Source organism: Bos taurus, chromosome 6 (assembly GCF_002263795.3).
Source record: "Bos taurus isolate L1 Dominette 01449 registration number 42190680 breed Hereford chromosome 6, ARS-UCD2.0, whole genome shotgun sequence".
Lineage (NCBI taxonomy): Eukaryota > Metazoa > Chordata > Mammalia > Artiodactyla > Bovidae > Bos > Bos taurus.
In genome coordinates, this window is record NC_037333.1 from 19413156 (window position 1) to 19432726 (window position 19571).

The 19571-nt window shown below is 36.2% G+C and overlaps 1 protein-coding gene across 2 annotated transcripts in view; it reads right to left on the reverse strand.

Annotated features, from left to right (window-relative positions):
- The window catches only part of GSTCD (glutathione S-transferase C-terminal domain containing), a 151621-nt gene that overhangs the window by 111731 nt on the left and 20319 nt on the right, over positions 1-19571 (reverse strand). For both annotated transcript variants that reach the window (XM_059887525.1, NM_001099035.1), the window contains 2 exon segments: positions 13495-13746; positions 7852-7945 (listed from right to left, as the gene is read on the reverse strand). In XM_059887525.1, the coding sequence (XP_059743508.1) occupies positions 7852-7945; positions 13495-13746 (346 nt within the window).

The window sequence follows — 19571 nt, forward strand, 5'->3', positions numbered from 1 at the left end:
CACTGGAGAATAATTTTTAAAAGTAGGAAAACAGTGTGCTAATTTTGAATCTCACCTTAAGAATCTAAGACCAGCATTTCAAGAAAAAAAATTTCCTGAAAGAGACAGTTACTTTTATTTATATTATCAAGATATTTCTACTTCCACTTATATTTGCTAGCATATTTCACTTAAAGTAGAAGTTTTCATGGTTACCAAATGGTTCAATGGTATGCACAAAGGCTTATATTTGATGGACTTTGTGCTTACAGGCAAAAAATAAATTTTTGGGTTGTTAAGAAAAAAAAAAAACCAGAAAACTTTGATCTTGCTCATCTTACTTTGGAATCAAAGCAGCCCATGTGCTCACTGTACCAGCTACCTGGGGTATAACTTCCCACCTGTGGTCCCTAAAGAATAAGAAGCAGCACGTGGTGATACTTCCGAGAAACGAAAACTCTAGGGCCTGGCCTCAGACTCTGGGGTAGGGCCCAGCATTCTGTTATAACATGCCATACAAATGATTCTGATGGATGTCCTAGTTTGAAAAGCAATGGTTTAGAACAATATAGCATTCTTACATTCTGACTAAAGATGCTAAAACAAACTTTTATGTTTCATTTTCCCCAAAGGAGGATGATGTTTGTATTACAGATGAGACAGTTCTTCATTATGGTGAACTTTTAGCATCCCTGACCTTCCGGCACCAAGAGCAATAAATAATGCTGTTTACCATACCCCTTAAGAGTTTGGTAAGAACCTTAAGAATCACTGATAGAGGAAAAGGCTCTATTTGGGTCCTTCCATTCTCCATCTTGGCTACAACTCTATCCAAAGACCTTGACCACATCCTTCCCTTCCCAGTCACTTCTGCTGGAAAAAGAAAGAGTGATCCCTTTGGTTTCTAGAAGCATATAACACAAGGGTCAGGGAAAAGCAGAGACTTTGCATTGAGGCCCACTTTTACTAGCTTTATCATGTATCACCATCTTATTTTACATTTTTTCCTAATGTTAAGATCAATTATTCTTTTACACCCCAAATACTCTCTGGAAAACAATTGGGGAAATAAAAATTGGTATTTACATAAATGATCCTCATCAGAATAAGCTTTCCAATTTAAAAACCTTAGTCATCTACTGTAAACAGAAGTTGATAAAAAAGTATGCCTTACCAGTAATTGAATAATCTGCCACTAGGACTGAAAAATTATACATTCCCTTAGAACCATAAATTTAATCAGTGAGTTACATAGCAGGAACTAGAATACACAAGTTTGTAATTCTTGTTCTAAGAATTCATAAATATCTGTCCCAAGCAAATGAAATCTATAACATTATTATATTATATATATTATATAATACAATACCTCTAGATAGATGAGATCTTACTATCTCCTTCTAGTAAAACTCTAACATCAATTTTTTGGTCTTTTTTCTCAACTGATAAGTATATACTCTAAACTGGGTGGCAGGGGGTAAATGAGTGGAGACGTTTAAGGTTTTAGATGTCACCCTCATATCCGTCTCCCTAGGAGTTAGTGCTCTCATGCAGCTCAAAAGCAAAACCAAGGCCACATGAATACCTAAGTGGACCATATTTCTAAGATAGTAGAACTCTGAATATAAGGGAAAAAAAGGGATTATAAACGGAACAATACCTAAGTAACTATCTTCTTCTATTGCTTTTATTTCCTATAAGGTCATGCTTCTGACTCCTCCCTTCTATATGACTGATATGGTTATTAGGGACGAGGAGCCACTCCTAATACAGGAACCATCCACCTAAAACTATCAGAGAACAGAAAGGATGCAGGGAAATCTCGATGGAGTAAGTGTCTTAAAGCAGCTCTATTCTAGGTCTTCAGGCAGAAGACTATATCTGTTCTCCCTTTCATACTCAGAGGGAAAAAATTCCAAAGGCAAGCACAGAGTCTTGGACTGTACTTTTTTTGTTTTGACAAAACAAAACTGGAGTTTCGTCTCTGGACTTAACAAAAGTAGTCTTCAGGCTCACAGAATGATACTAGTTCATTAAAGCAGGAAATCACAGGTATTTGAGGACAAACGGGAATAGGGACTATGCTATTGCCCGGGTCTTCTCAGTGCAGACTGTTGGTTGAAGATTTTCTATCAGGGGACAATGATTAACACTGACTCAAACATTTCACTTTTCACAATTCATCTTCTGTAGAACCATGTGATCACAACTACCTGCATGAGAACTGTGAGCATACACACTCAATTCAGAAGTGAGAATAACCGCAAACAAACTGGAACTCAACTTAGCAGGTATATGTTTCACATAGATATGGGTAAAATAATTCCGAAATTACTGTCTAAACACTGAGGGACTGAACAAATGAGCAAAAACACAGGTGATATTGGGTGCTATAATTTTTACTGTTGTGAAAGGTAGATACAGATACTGAATTCAGAAAAACTAGGAAGAATCTTATGGTACTGGATTGGGATTAGAAGTATCAGTATAAAATCATGATTTTCAATATATATAGATTATAGACATATAATCTATGATATATATATATATATAGCAGTAGATGCTGATGTGTATGATTATGATGTGTGTGTGTACATAGATGTGTAGACACATACATCTATTTCCTAAGGGATCAATCTATATCTCTCTGCTGTGTGTGTGCTAAGTGGTTTCAGTAGTGTCTGACTCTGCGGCTTTATGGACTGCAGCCTGCCAGTCTCATCTGTCCATAGGATTCTCCAGGCAAGAATACTGGAGTAGGTTGCTGTGGCCTCCTCCAGGGGATCTTCCCGACTCAGGGATTGAACCTGTGTCTGTTATGTCTAACCTGCATTGGCAGGTGGGTTCTTCACCACTAGCGCCACCTGGGAAGCCCACATCTCTCTGCCAAGAGAACCTAGAAGCAACACTGCTGACAATGAGCATACCTAGTGCCCAAATCTTAGTTTCTAAATACCATTCTCTACTAAAAGGAACCTGGGTTCCTTGGAGAAACAGTTGATTCTAGGGCTGGGGCAGGGAAATGACAAAATGAGCCTGTAATATTTTGTTATACCCAAAATTAAGGACATCGTCATAGAACAATTGGGGCATTTCCAAAGGATCAGGAGCTAGCCTGAAGGCAGCTACAACAACTTGAGCACTGAAACTTAACTTAAAAATTTTATGAGTAGAAAGGAAGAAAGAAAAAAAGGAAAGATAGAAGAAAGGAGAAAGAAGACTTCCTCACAGTGCAGTGACAACTAATAAATATAGAAATATGATGGAGTTGAAAAATCACTATTTTGCAACTATCACAGGCAAGAAGCATCAAATGAATATAAACTAGTAAGTGAAAGATTGAAAAGAAACAAGTTATTATGTAGTCTTATATCTCCCTACAAACTACCTAAGTCAGTATAGCAAAATAGTAATATGACAGAGACCCCTGGCAGACCCCAGCTTAACCAAATGATTAAAGTTAACATAACTGGGCCCAAACTGATATAATATGCCTTCTGATAATGAAGCACTGAGAAGGACGCAACATTATTTTTGTAGCATTCCCACCAAAAATGCGTAAAGTGAATCTGATTATGAGGAAACATTAAACAAATCCAAATTGAGAGACAGTCTACCAAAAACTTGGCCAGCACCCTTCAAAAAAGTTCATGTTATGAAAGACAAAAAACATCTGAGGTCTGAGAAACTATTCAACATTAAAGGAAACTAAGGAGACATGACAACTAAATGTACTAGAATCTTCTGAACTCTATATTAGATAAAAGTATGTACTAAAGTAAATATCCTGTTTTGATCATTGTACTACAGCTATATAAGAAAATGGTCTTGTTCTCAAAGGTAAGTACAGAGAAGTGAAGTCATGATGTCTGCAACGTACTCCCCAACAGTCCGTTTAAAAACACACACTAATAATAGTAACAACAACAATAAAAATAATAATGTAAATTAAATATCCAGTTGTCTTTTCTTAAAACTAAATAATCCCAACTATTTTAGCCTTTTAAATCTCAATGAGACAAAAAAGTTGCCTGGAAGTTTGAAAAAAAGAAAAGGATCTGCATGGTTACCACAATTCTGGGAACCTCTACAGGTCCAGGACTTTAGTTGGGTTAATTTTCATCAGGACCAGAAATTAAATAGTAAAGACAGGCCCCCAGACATATCTTTTGGATGTAACTCCATTCTAGGTGTCACAGTGCCTTTGTCATCTGGATTGACACAAGTTTTGTCCTGACTCAGAAGTCCCCAAACTCCCCAGTCAAAAACTTCCTCCTCTCCAGGAACGTCTGGGGCCAAGCAAAAAACTCACTCTCACGTGGATGGAAAGTGGTGTTGGAGGCAGAACACTCCTCTGCAGACCCCAAAGCTGTTCATTTTTCTCAGTAAATATTTACTGAACACCAAGGGGGAAAAAACGGAGAAGGGAATAGCAACCCACTCCATTATTCTTGCCTGGAGAATTCCCTGGACAGAGGAGCCTGGCAGGCTATAGTCCATGGAGTCGCAAAGAGTTGGACATGACTGAGTGTCTGACACACTCAGACAAGGGGGGATAAAAAAAGATCTACAGTTTCAATCCAGTTCAACTTTTTAAAAAAAAGTATTGAGGACCTATTCACAGAAGTCCTATATTTAAAGAGTTCACAGTTTATTGGAGAAGGAAAATATGTATGTAAACGTAGTATAAGAGAAGTATTCTGTAAGTATCAAAAATGAAGTATAAGAAATACTAAAGGAATATTGAAAGGAAGTGATTAATTCTGACTACTGTGTTAGTACTTTTTAACAGTTATTACTTATAGTTTGGCACTCTACTTTTTTTATATTAGTTCACTGAATATACCAACAGTCTCATAAGGTAAGTAGTATTATTATCACTATTTACAGATAAGGCCATTGAGGTACAGAGAACTGTCTGTTGAGAATACAGAGAATTCAGACATTCTCAGAAAGGGATCGGGCCACAGGTTATCTAGCTAGCTATTAGGCCAGGTTTCAAACCCAGGCAATCTGATTCCATAACTGATGAAGAAGCTTTGTTAATTCTTAAAAGATGAATATAATTTCAAGAAATGGGAAATAGAGGAATATTTAAGGCTGCAAGAAAAATAAAGGTGAAGGCATGGAGAGAGAAAATACAGATCTTAGAAGGAAAACAAGAAATTTAGACAATGGTACATAAGATGGAGGGGGAGAAATGGGTGAGCAGAGTGAATGAAATTAGATAGGTTTATGAACTATGTTAGACTCTTTTATGAGAATTAATACAGTCTCTGATGGTAAAGAAGCTGATTCTCATGCACCATAATCTTGATGTAAATAGAGTTGATTTCTGACACATTAAAATGAACCAAGTACCAATAATACCTTAGTAGAATTTAATTTCTCCTAAAAGATAGTACCAGAGCACAAATCATGAGAACACATTCATAGTGACATCTGCACCATGATGTACAATAATTTCATTTCACAAAGATCCTATTAACTGTGCAATATTGAAATCACCAGAACTCAAAACAGAACCTTGAAAAATACCAAAACTCTACCTTAGTTAAACAAGACTACAAAACTTTTACAGTAAATGAAATGTGAGTATACCATGAGATCCACTGTTCTAGCTCCATCTTTGTCATAATATTTATTAAAACAAAGTGATCCAATTAAAGGAATAAAATGAGTAATATATTCCATGAGCTCCATTAGATATGTACTTCTAACCAGTAAAACAACCAGACATGAATGCTTAATGTCAAATTCCTGAGTTGTTAGCAGATATAATTGAGTGTTCATATTAATAAGTGAAAATACCATTTTGCCTTCATAGTAAATTAATTATAGTTAAAGAAAAACATGCCACACTTAAAAGGCTGTTTTCATTTTAATATAAGTATTAATAAAAATTTGACTTTTATTTAGTAAACTATAGGTTTAACCCATTCAAAATCTATAACTGAAGAGTATAGAAAATTTAATTGCATGTACAATGAAAACATCTAAGCTTTGTAAAATGCCAAAAAAATCGAAATTAAAACATTAACAAATTCACTAGTGACTATTTTTCATATAGTTAATAAAAACAAAAAATGAATTTCATTTTTATAAAATATCTTTGCAGCAGCATTCTTAACTATCCAATATAATCTTCTTCCATTTTGGAAGAATTCTAAAATGTTTCCTTGATTAATAGAACAGAAGTGATTAGTGAGATACAGGAATGTCAGGATGTATCAGAGAAGAGAAGAACATGAAAAAGGAAGGCAAATGATTTTAGAGTGCTTTAAAAATCAAAACTTATATTTAGATTGCTGCTGCTGCTGCTAAGTCGTTTCAGTCGTGTCGGACTCTGTGCGACCCCATAGATGGCAGCCCACCAGGCTCCCTCATCCCTGGGATTCTCCAGGCAAGAACGCTGGAGTGGGTTGCCATTTCCTTCTCCAATGCATGAAAGTGAAAAGTGAAAGTTAAGTCGCTCAGTCGTGTCCGACTCTGTGCAACCCCATAGACGGCAGCCCACCAGGCTCCTCCGTCCATGGGATTTTCCAGGCAAGAGTACTGGAGTGGGGTGCCATTGCCTTCTCTGATATTTAGATTAGTATAAAACTAAAGAACACATAAACAATTAAAGAAATAGAATGCTGAGCTATGAAAATGTTCCTCCTCTAAAAATACCTAAAATGGCATTTAAACTTCAACTATTATCCTTTACCTGTTTAATCAGACTTCTGAGAGTAAGGAAAATCCATAGGACCTGATAAAGGGGGAAAGGGACTAAAAAGCAGTGTAATGATCTCACTGACACCACAGCTGCCTGGAGGGTATCTACTGATAATAGGGCTCTAGGCTTTAACAGCAAGAGAAAGAAGAGAGGCTAGTCCTTGATCCCTAGCATGGTGGAGAGCTGAAACTAGTATCACTACATGGAAGCAGAAACCTTGAAAAGCTATATTCATTGTGAAAAGATGTTTTTTTTTAAAGCTCTATTCAACAACAAAGAAAGGTGAAAAAGTTAATTTTCTGTGTAAGCCTCAGTTCTAGATAGAAAAGGCCGAAGGAATCGCAACCTGAAAAAATAAGTTCCAGTGCATTAAGTGCAATAGTTTAAGATGTCTGGCATACACAAACATAAATTCTAACTATGGGAATCCATTTCTAACCAGGTCTCACAAGATTCCAAAATTTAGGGAACCCCAAAAATGAATTCAGCATCTAAAATTACAAAATTGACAGGGATGTGAGACACCAGGAGTGAAGTCAACAGAAACAATGAACAGAAGTATTAGACCTCAATGAATATCAGCTATTAGAAATAATATATGCAGTATACAAAATCACTATGTTTAAACAATTATAAAAAGAGAAAATTGAAACAAGACCAAGGAAAATATATCATCAAAATAAACAAACCAAATGTAGTTTTTAGCGATAAAAAATATATTTAACTAAAAAATCTATCAAAATATTTTTTCAAATAATATTTTAAATAATTGGGGGAAATTATTATGAAGTGGTTATTAGATGATGAAGGAATTTTTGTTGATTTTTATTAAGCATGATAATGACATGGTGATTATTTAAGATGTCAATATTGTTTAGATGTGTATTATGGGTGACATATTATCTGGGATAGGTTTCAAAATACTTCAGCAAAGAAAAAACAAAGAACAGATTTGGCAAACGTGGGAAATACTAAACTAAAGCAATGTGTATATGTAAAATTTTTGTAATAAAAATAAAATGAAAACTCAGTGGATAGTATGATCAGAATGTTAGAGATAGCCAAAGAGAGAACTAGAGAACTGGAAGATGGGTCAGAGGAGGGTATCCAGAGTATGAATGAAATTTAAAGAGACAAAACAAAAAACAATTTACCTTCCTTTGGGCTCACTGCTGCAGGAAGTGTATCCCAATCAAGGGTCCAAGTAGGGCAAGGGTGGGGAGAAAACATCACTTCAATGCCTTTTTCCTGGAAAAGGAGACAGGCCCTTTCCAAATTAATGAATTAATATAATCCTGTTATATTCTAGAACACCAAATTCTATTTTCTACACTGGCAAGGTGAAATACAGATTCTAATAAACATCAAGCATTCCTCAAAATATTGTTACATAAGAGATATATGTTGAAATATATATACTCTTCCAAATATCTCTAGCTATTCCATGACTGCAGAATATCACAAGGTATTTCAAAGAAGTAGGAACTTGTAATAATCATCAGAAAAATATTTCATATATAGCCACCCAGAGAGAAAAGTAAAATATCTGTGAAGAGATATAATTGAGTTCCATAGGCCATACTAATACACAGTTGAGTCTGATGCACTGCCTGGTGTAACACTGAATAAATGCTTGGTGAATGAATGAACAGGTGGTTTATTCTCTTTCTCTAATTGTTATCACAGTGTATTCTATTTTTTTGTTTGTTTGTTTGCTTGCTTGTTTATGATCTTAAATACAACCCTAATAGATTCTCTTCTTTAGATTCACACTATGGGATCTGAGACTATCACGAAAATTTGTATTTGACCTTGTTCTCTGCTTACTGTTAAAACTCTTTAAACACTTACCCTGACTTCTGCAAACAGAAGTCAGAAACAAGTAAAAGCAGAAGAAATAATGATCAAGATGTTTTTGAAAAGTATTCTTCCCCCCAAAACAAGAAATAAATGTTGAGTTTCTTAACAGTATGGTTACTTTCCTATTAAACTTCCTACTAAAATTATTACCTGAAGTGACATAGAAGTAATAAGCCACCTAGAAATATTAGGTGTCAAAGAGAAAAGTCACCTGAGAATAAAACTTTTATCAAAAACAATCCACATAATCAAAACTAACTCTGCATACATCCATCAAGGTCTGTCATGTATTATTCAAAAGTTGCTACAGCCTAGCAGCTATATTTAAAGGATCAAAAAGTCCACACTTTAACATGCAACCCAAATATCATCATACTAGTCTCTTACGAGGACCTACAAAATCTCTAGAAAAGGATCCCTTTTGTTTAACCAACTAGTTCCCAACATTTAAAAAAATGATCGTCCCTCTTCCATATATAAAAAAATTCTCAGGTTCCTTCCTCATGTTGAATATTGTATATTTATTTATTTGATCTACAGACAGTGGCATGGCTTACTCATGGATTTTCAGACCCTTTGTAATAATATTTGGTGTCCACAGCCCACAAGATAGATATCCATGATTCTGGAATTGGTTTTTTTTTTAATCTCCAGGAATATCTTATTCAAAAGAAAAATCCCTGAAAATCAATCATTAACCCCTTTGTAATCAGTTAGTTTAGGAGATTACTTTCCATCATGAAAACTAGCTGAATTCCAGTCCAAAAGGAAATGGTAAAAAAGATTCTTTTGTTGGGGTATGTATATAGCTACAGGTATAGAGGCCAGAGTACTCACCTGCCTCCAGAAAGATAAACACATCTCTTTGACATCATCACCTCTTTCCTAAAACTCCCTTAGTCCAATCTAGCCATACTGAACTTCTTGATATTCCTCATTTTACCATACTCATTCTTAACTGAGGGTCTTTTATAAAATACAACTATTTTGAAATATAATTTCCATGCCATAAAATCTGTTCCTTTAAAGAGTACAATACAATGGTTTTTAAAATATTCACGGTTGTGTAACCATCACTACTATCTACCTTGAGAACATTTTCATCATCTCAAAAAAAGACATCCCATATCCATTAGCAGATATTCTCTGTTCTCTGCCCATAGCTCCCTGGCCTGGGCAACTACTGATCCATTTTCTGTCTCTGTAAATTTGTTCAGGGTCTTCTACTAGCTGGACTATATGCCTAGAACATATCCTCCAAATCTTCAAATGTTCATTCTGGTCATCTGATCAATGTCTTCACCTCATCAGTTAAGACTTCTTGACCACCTTATCTAAAATACGATCATGACCTCCATCATCTCCACTCCCCTCATCCCACATTATTTTTATAACACTTATCATTAGCTAATGTGTTACATATTTACTTGTGGTTTTTATTTACCTATCCCCACCAGAATGTAACCTCTATGAGGGCAGTCCAATTTGTTCTTCATATATTCAACATTCAGAACAATGTCTGGTGTTTAGTAAATACATGTACATTTTTTGACTGACTGGATGAATAAATAAATTTAAAACCTCTCAAGAATACGGGAGATTTTGGAGGCAAGACTGTGCCAGAGAAAATAGAAGGAAAAAAGGGTGAGATGTGAGCATTACCAAGAAAATTTTTTGTATTTTACACATCTGCTGCTGCTGCTGCTGCTAAGTCACTTCAGTCATGTCCAACTCTTCGCTACCCCATGGACTGCAGCCTACCAGGCTCCCCCGTCCATGGGATTTTCCAGGCAAGAGTACTGGAGTGGGGTGCCATTGCCTTCTCCGATTTTACACATCCACTTAGGACCAATTTCATGTGTCATCATGCAATTGGCAAAAACACACACACACACACACACACTCTGACTATACAGAAATGAAAAACTACAGTATAAATAAATACATTCACAGAATATGTTAATTTGATATAATATTGTCTTTCAAATATATGACAATGAGAAACTTAGCAAAAACAATGCCCTATTAAAAAGGAAAATGTTACTTAGGTGAACTTTAAAAAAGCTGGGAAAGTGATAAAAAGAAAAAACGTATCCAATACACACAATCAAGGTAGAATTAAAAGAAAATTGAAATTTTAGTTTATTTTTAGATTTGAAAACTTTGTTCTTTTAAAATTGCTGATGTGATGTCCCAGTCAACTTTCATACAATCATAAAGATTTAAAATTAAAAATGACTCATATACAAATGTATCAGATCAGATCAAACCATTCAATATCATAGTAATCCAAGTCTATGCCCCAACCAGTAACGCTGAAGAAGCTGAAGTTGAATGGTTCTATGAAGACTACAAGACCTTTTAGAACTAACACCCAAAAAAGATGTCGTATTCATTATAGGAGACTGGAATGCAAAAGTAGGAAGTCAAGAAACACGTGGAGTAACAGGCAAATTTGGCCTTGGAATACGAAATGAAGCAGGGCAAAGACTAATAGAGTTTTGCCAATAAAATGCACTGGTCATAACAAACACCCTCTTCCAACAACACAAGAGAAGACTCTATACATGGACATCACCAGATGGTCAACACTGAAATCAGATTGATTATATTCTCTGCAGCCAAAGATGGAGAAGCTCTATACAGTCAGCAAAAACAAGACCAGGAGCTGACTGTGGCTCAGACCATGAACTCCTTATTGCCAAATTCAGACTTAAATTGAAGAAAGTAGGGAAAACCACTAGACCATTCAGGTATGACCTAAATCAAATTCCTTATGATTATACAGTGGAAGTGAGAAATAGATTTAAGGGCCTAGATCTGATAGATAGAGTGCCTGATGAACTATGGAATGAGGTTTGTGATGTTGTACAGGAGACAGGGATCAAGACCATCCCCATGGAAAAGAAATGCAAAAAAGCAAAATGGCTGTCTGGGGAGGCCTTACAAATAGCTGTGAAAAGAAAAGAAGCGATAAGCAAAGGAGAAAAGGAAAGATATAAACATCTGAATGCAGAGTTCCAAAGAATACAAATGTATACCTCACTCTATAAAAGGAGAAATTGAGACCATTTGGTTAAATGCCTTACTAAAGGTATAATACTAATGTTAGCTTGACTACAAAGCTGGGTAGAACCCAAGTCACCTGGTCTCTAATATAGCCTTCCCAGGGACTATGGCCAAGTCAGTGACTAAGTCTCAGGCACAGAGACTGAGAGTGCAGGCCACTTTTGAGAAACATGGAACTCTGTGACAGAGGATTGAAGCTCGAGGATTCCTCACTACCTTGACCAAACCTTCGCAGAATTGCACGGAAGTCTAACTTTCCTGATGCCACCTTCCTTCCTTTCCTGTTTTCATGCACAGTGGTCAAACCTGCACCAGCTTTGAAGGCTCATGCACCCTCCTCTGGTGCCCTCCCCATCCCCTCACAGATGTTCCCCTCAGTGTTCCTGCAGCACATCTAACCCTATCTTGGAATTTGCTTCTTGGAGGACCTGAACTAACTCATCCCCTGTAATTTAAAATTTCAGGATTCCTTTATATTTTTAATATTATTACAAAGGGCTAATTTTTATGATTGTTTAACTTTTCTCTGAATATATTTATCTCTTTTATATAAATATTTTAAAGTGGAACAAAGGCAAATGTCTTTCCTAATATCATTTTGTTGCTGGAAAAGCACAGGCAGAAAAATCTGAATTACCAATCTTTTTTCAAGACTCTGTAAAAGTATGAATTCAAATAAAAGCACGGATTATTGGTTTGCTAAAATTTTAGAAATTAGTATTTTAATACAAAGATTACTCTCCTGACAATTAGTTTTACAAACAAAAACAATCAGGAGGTAAACGAAAGATTGCTGAACAATATAACCATCTGATCAAGACACATCAAACTACTATATCTTCTAAAATCAACTCCTGTTTCATTGTTTCATCACTAGGCTAACAAAACTTAGCTGAAGAGATGAGGAGCTGGTGTTACTACTAACATCTTCTTGTGCTTTCTAAATCAAAGAACTTTTTTAACACTAGAACTCAGATACTTCCTAACCCAAATAAGAAAAATATACTAATTTTTTTGCCAATACAACTCAGATGACTAGCTCAAATTACTTCATGAATTCCCTATTCAAATAAATCTTCAAGTAGTCTCAGTTAAAAGCAAGCCATTTTTGTAAATATTTTAAAGTATTTATTTATGTGGCTGCACCAGGTCTTAATTGTAGCATGTGGTATCTAGTTCTCTGACCAGGGGTTGAACCTGGGCCCTCTGCATTAGTAATGCAGTCTTAGCCACTGGACCACCAGAGAAGTTCCTTTGCAAATTGATTTGAACGATAGTGAAAAGAAAGCCTATTGGTGAAAACATATACACTTAGTACCATTAGAAACAAATTATGCTACAAACAGAGAAAAATAAATGATATGCATTCTTATTCTATATAAGGTAATAAAATCAAGGAATAAATTAAAAACAGAATTCAAAAATCTTAAATTTAGACAAAACTTTGGCAAATAAATTGAGATAATCATTCTCATATCTTTAATTCAAATCACCTCAAAATTAAAAAAAAACAAGACTAGTTCCTTGCAACAGAAAAACATCAGGTTAAAACAGTAAACTTGACCATATGAGATATGACTTTGGTGTATCAAATGTAAAACAAAATGTTTTGAGAAAAATACTCTTAAAAATATATATTCTGACTTATCTCCAAAGACACATTATAGTAAACATCTTCAATTTACTGTAATTAAATGAATTACTTCACTTAAATGAAAAGACTAGTGGAAAGTGTGATTGGTTAAGTGATGTAAATAAAATTTATAACAAAAATGTCAATAGATAATTACAAGTTGGGGTAGTATACTAAGCAACTTTTATCACATGGAATCTTTCAAACAAAATTTTAATAAAAACAACTGAATTACCATTAATTTAGTCATAGTGGGTCTTGGTCCTCCAATAAACGAAGGATCATTTTGCTCCTCTGCACTTGGGGCCTCATCCAAGTTTGGGGGCTGTTGACTTGAGGTGGTCTGTAATTCTGGTAAACTGATAAATTGGATCCCACATTGAGAAGCTGCTGTTTGTACTCTTGGCACTTCCTGAATCCTCTGGTACCAGGCAGCCACCAGTGGAAATTCTACCAGCTTTCCAGAAAGTTTCCTGCAGATAATTACCTAGGCAGAAAAAGAACAAAACATATTATTATACATAATTTTTGTTTGTTATAAGAGCTGATTGAAGTAACCGTACATACCATAAAATTCACACATTTTAAGTGTACAGTTCACAGAATGAGTTTCAGTAAATTTAAGCAGTTGTGCAACTATGATAACTTCCTACTGGAATGTTCAATGTCACAGAGGAAAGTTCCCTTGTGACTGCTGGCAATCAGTCTCTGCTCCCCAGTCAGTTGCAGGCAATCACTGATCTGCTTCTCATGTGTATAATTCTGCCTTTTCTAGAACTGCATGAAAATGGGATCACAAAATGTGGTTTGTTTCATTTAGCAGTATGATTCTGAGACTCATCCATGTAGTTGCATTTATCAGCAGTTTGTTGCTTTTTATGATGATGCAGCATTTAAAGAACATTGGAAACCATTACCCCTGATGTAAATTAACGTTTATTTTGCCTTGGTCAGATGCTTTCTCCCTAGCACCACCACCAAACTTCAATTTCTTTAAAAATTAGAATGTTCTTCTTCTTTGTAAGACACTGAATGCTGTTTCCATAGAAAGTTATAATGTTACAAATAGATTATGACTTATAATTATGAACAGAAAAAGTGAAAAGGACAAATCACAGAAAATCTCTACAGATATATCTAGTTATCAGTTCAGTTCAGTCAATCAGTTGTGTCCGACTCTTTGAGACCCCATGAACTGCAGCAAGCCAGGCCTCCCTGTCCATCACCACCTCCCGGAGGTCACCCAGACGCACGTCCATTGAGTCAGTGATGCCATCCAGCCATCTCATCCTCTGTCATACCCTTCTCCTCCTGCCCTCGATCCCTCCCAGCATCAGAGTCTTTTCCAATGAGTCAACTCTTCACATGAGGCCAAAGTACAGGAGTTTCAGCTTTAGCATCAGTCCTTCCAAAGAACACCCAGGACTGATATCCTTTAGAATGGACTGGTTGGAACTCCTTGCAGTCCAAGGGACTCTCAAGAGTCTTCTCCAACACCACAGTACAAAAGCATCAATTCTTCGGCGCTCAGCTTTCTTCACAGTCCAACTCTCACATCTATACATGACCACTGGAAAAACCATAGCCTTGACTAGATGGACCTTTTTTGGCACAGTAATGCCTCTGCTTTTCAATATGCTATCTAGGTTGGTCATAACTTTCCTTCAAAGGAGTAAGCGTCTTTTAATTTCATGGCTGCAATCACCATCTGCAGTGATTTTGCAGCCCCCCAAAAAATAAAGTCTGACACTGTTTCCACTGTTTCCCCATCTATTTCCCATGAAGTGATGGGACCGGATGCCATGATCTTTATTTCCTGAATGTTGAGCTTTAAGCCAACTTTTTCACTCTCCTCTTTCACCTTCATCAAGAGGCTTTTTAGTTCCTCTTCACTTTCTGCGATAAGGGTGGTGTCATCTGCATATCTGAGGTTATTGATATTTCTCCCAGCAATCTTGATTCCAGCTTGTGCTTCTTTCAGCACAGCGTTTCTCATGATATACTCTGCATAGAAGTTAAATAAGCAGGTTGACAATATACAGCCTTGGCGTACTCCTTTTCCTATTTGGAACCAGTCTGTTGTTTCATGTCCAGTTCTAACTGTTGCTTCCTGACATGCATATAGGTTTCTCAAGAGGCAGGTCAGGGGGTCTGGTATTCCCATCTCTTTCAGAATTTTCCACAGTTTGTTGTGATCCACACAGTCAAAGGCTTTGGCATAGTCAATAAAGCAAAAGTTGATGTTTTTCTGGAACTCTTGCTTTTTTGATGATCCAGCAGATGTTGGGAATTTGATCTCTGGTTCCTCTCCTTTTCTAAAACCAGCTTAAACATCTGGAAGTTCACAGTTCACGTATTGCTGAAGCCTGGCTTGGAGAATTTTGAGCATTACTTTACTAGCGTGTGAGATGAGTGCAATTGTGCAGTAGTTTGAGCATTCTTTGGCATTGCCTTTCTTTGGGATTGGAATGAAAACTGACCTTTTCCAGTCCTGTGGCCACTGCTGAGTTTTCCAAATTTGCTGGCATATTGAGTGCAGCACTTTCACAGAATCACCTTTCAGGATTTGAAATAGCTCAACTGGAATTCCTTCACCTCCACTAGCTTTGTTCGTAGTGATGCTTTCTAAGGCCCACTTGACTTCACATTCCAGGATGTCTGGCTCTAGGTGAGTGATCACACCATTGTGATTATCTTGGTTGTGAAGCTCTTTTTTGTACAGTTCTTCTGTGTATTCTTGCCACCTCTTCTTCAAACTGCTGCTTATGGCCCATTAAGAGATTTTGCTAACAAGTATGAAAGGGGAAATTAACAATAACACAATAATAGTGGGAGACTTTAATACCCCACTCACACCTATGGATAGATCAACTAAACAGAAAATTAACAAGAAAACACAAACTTTAAACGATACAATAGACCAGTTAGACCTAATTGATATCTATAGGACATTTCACCCGAAAACAATGAATTTCACCTTTTTCTCAAGCGCACACGGAACCTTCTCCAGGGTAGATCACATCCTGGGCCATAAATCTAGCCTTGGTCAATTCAAAAAAACTGAAATCATTCCAAGCATCTTTTCTGACCACAGTGCAATAAGATTAGATCTCAATTACAGGAGAAAAACTATTAAAAATTCCAACATATGGAGGCTGAACAACACGCTGCTGAATAACCAACAAATCACAGAAGAAATCAAAAAAGAAATCAAAATATGCATAGAAATGAATGAAAATGAAAACACGACAACCCCAAACCTGTGGGATACTGTAAAAGCAGTCCTAAGGGGAAAGTTCATAGCAATACAGGCATACCTCAAGAAACAAGAAAAAGACAAATAAATAACCTAACTCTACACCTAAAGCAACTAGAAAAGGAAGAAATGAAGAACCCCCCGGTTAGTAGAAGGAAAGAAATCTTAAAAATTAGGACAGAAATAAATGCAAAAGAAACAAAAGAGACCATAGCAAAAATCAACAAAGCCAAAAGCTGGTTCTTTGAAAGGATAAATAAAATTGACAAACCATTAGCCAGACTCATCAAGAAACAAAGGGAGAAAAATCAAATCAATAAAATTAGAAATGAAAATGGAGAGATCACAACAGACAACACACAAATACAAAGGATCATAAGAGACTACTATCAGCAATTATATGCCAATAAAATGGACAACGTGGAAGAAATGGACAAATTCTAAGAAAAGTACAACTTTTCCAAACCGGAACCAGGAAGAAATAGAAAATCTTAACAGACCCATCACAAGCACGGAAATTGAAACTGTAATCAGAAATCTTCCAGCAAACAAAAGCCCAGGTCCAGACGGCTTCACAACTGAATTCTACCAAAAATTTAGAGAAGAGCTAACACCTATCCTACTCAAACTCTTCCAGAAAATTGCAGAGGAAGGGAAACTTCCAAACTCATTCTATGAGGCCACCATCATCCTAACACCAAAACCTGACAAAGATCCCACACAAAAAAAACAAAACTACAGGCCAATATCACTGATGAACATAGATGCAAAAATCCTTAACAAAATTCTAGCAATCAGAATCCAACAACACATTAAAAAGATCATACACCATGACCAAGTGGGCTTTATCCCAGGGATGCAAGGATTCTTCAAAATCCGCAAATCAATCAATGTAATACACCACATTAACAAATTGAAAAATAAAAACCATATGATTATCTCAATAGATGCAGAGAAAGCCTTTGACAAAATTCAACATCCATTTATGATAAAAACTCTCCAGAAAGCAGGAATAGAAGGAACATACCTCAACATAATAAAAGCTATATATGACAAACCCACAGCAAACATTATCCTCAATGGTGAAAAATTGAAAGCATTTCCCCTAAAGTCAGGAACAAGACAAGGGTGCCCACTTTCACCATTAGTATTCAACATCGTTTTGGAAGTTTTGGCCACAGCAATCAGAGCAGAAAAAGAAATAAAAGGAATCCAAATTGGAAAAGAAGAAGTAAAACTCTCACTGTTTGCAGATGACATGATCCTTTACATAGAAAACCCTAAAGGCTCCACCAGAAAATTACTAGAGCTAATCAATGAATATAGTAAAGTTGCAGGACATAAAATCAACACACAGAAATCCTTGCATTCCTATACACTAATAATGAGAAAATAGAAAGAGAAATTAAGGAAACAATTCCATTCACCATTGCAATGAAAAGAATAAAATACTTAGGAATATATCTACCTAAAGAAACTAAAGACCTATATATAGAAAACTATAAAACACTGGTGAAAGAAATCAAAGAGGACACTAACAGATGAAATATACCATGTTCATGGATCGGAAGAATCAATACAGTGAAAATGAGTATACTACCCAAAGCAATCTATGGATTCAATGCAATCCCTATCAAGCTATCAACAGTATTTTTCACAGAGCTAGAACAAATAATTTCACAATTTGTATGGAAATACAAAAAACCTCGAATAGCCAAAGCAATCTTGAGAAAGAAGAATGGAACTGGAGGAATCAACCTACCTGACTTCAGGCTCTACTACAAAGGCACAGCCATCAAGACAGTATGGTACTGGCACAAAGACAGAACTATAGATCAATGGAACAAAATAGAAAGCCCAGAGATAAATCCATGCACCAATGGATACCTTATCTTTGACAAAGGAGGCAAGAATATACAATGGATTAAAGACAATCTCTTTAACAAGTGGTGCTTGCTGGGAAAACTGGTCAACCACTTGTAAAAGAATGAAACTACAACATTTTCTAACACCATGCACAAAAATAAACTCAGAATGGATTAAAGATCTAAATGTAAGACCAGAAACTATAAAACTCCTAGAGGAGAACACAGGCAAAACACTCTCTGACATACATCACAGCAGGATCCTCTATGACCCACCTCCCAGAATATTGGAAATAAAAGCAAAAATAAACAAATGGGACCTAATTAAACTTAAAAGCTTTTGCACAACAAAGGAAACTATAAGCAAGTGAAAAGACAGCCTTCAGAATGGGAGAAAATAATAGCAAATGAAGCAACTGACAAACAACTAATCTCAAAAATATACAAGCAACTCCTACAGCTCAATTTCAGAAAACTAAATGCCCCAATCAAAAAATGGGCCAAAGAATTAAATAGACATTTCTCCAAAGAAGACATACAGATGGCTAACAAACACATGAAAAGATGCTCAACATCACTCATTATCAGAGAAATGCAAATCAAAACCACAATGAGGTACCATTTCATGCCAGTCAGAACGGCTGCGATCCAAAAGTCTACAAGCAATAAATGCTGGAGAGGGTGTGGAGAAAAGGGAACCGTGTTACACTGTTGGTGGGAATGCAAACTAGTATAGCCACTATGGAGAACAGTGTGGAGATTCCTTAAAAAACTGGAAATTAGAACTGCCTTATGATCCAGCAATCCCACTGCTGGGCATACACACCAAGGAAACCAGAATTGAAAGAGACACGTGTACCCCAGTGTTCATCGCAGCACTGTTTATAATAGCCAGGACATGGAAGCAACCTAGATGTCCATCAGCAGATGAATGGATAAGAAAGCTGTGGTACATATACATAATGGAGTATTACTCAGCCATTAAAAAGAATACATTTGAATCAGTTCTAATGAGGTGGATGAAACTGGAGCGGATTATACAGAGTGAAGTAAGCCAGAAAGAAAAACACCAATACAGTATACTAACATATATATGGAATTCAGAAAGATGGTAACGATAACCCTGTATGCAAGACAGCAAAAGAGACACAGATGTATAGAACAGTCTTTTGGACTCTGTGGGAGAGGGAG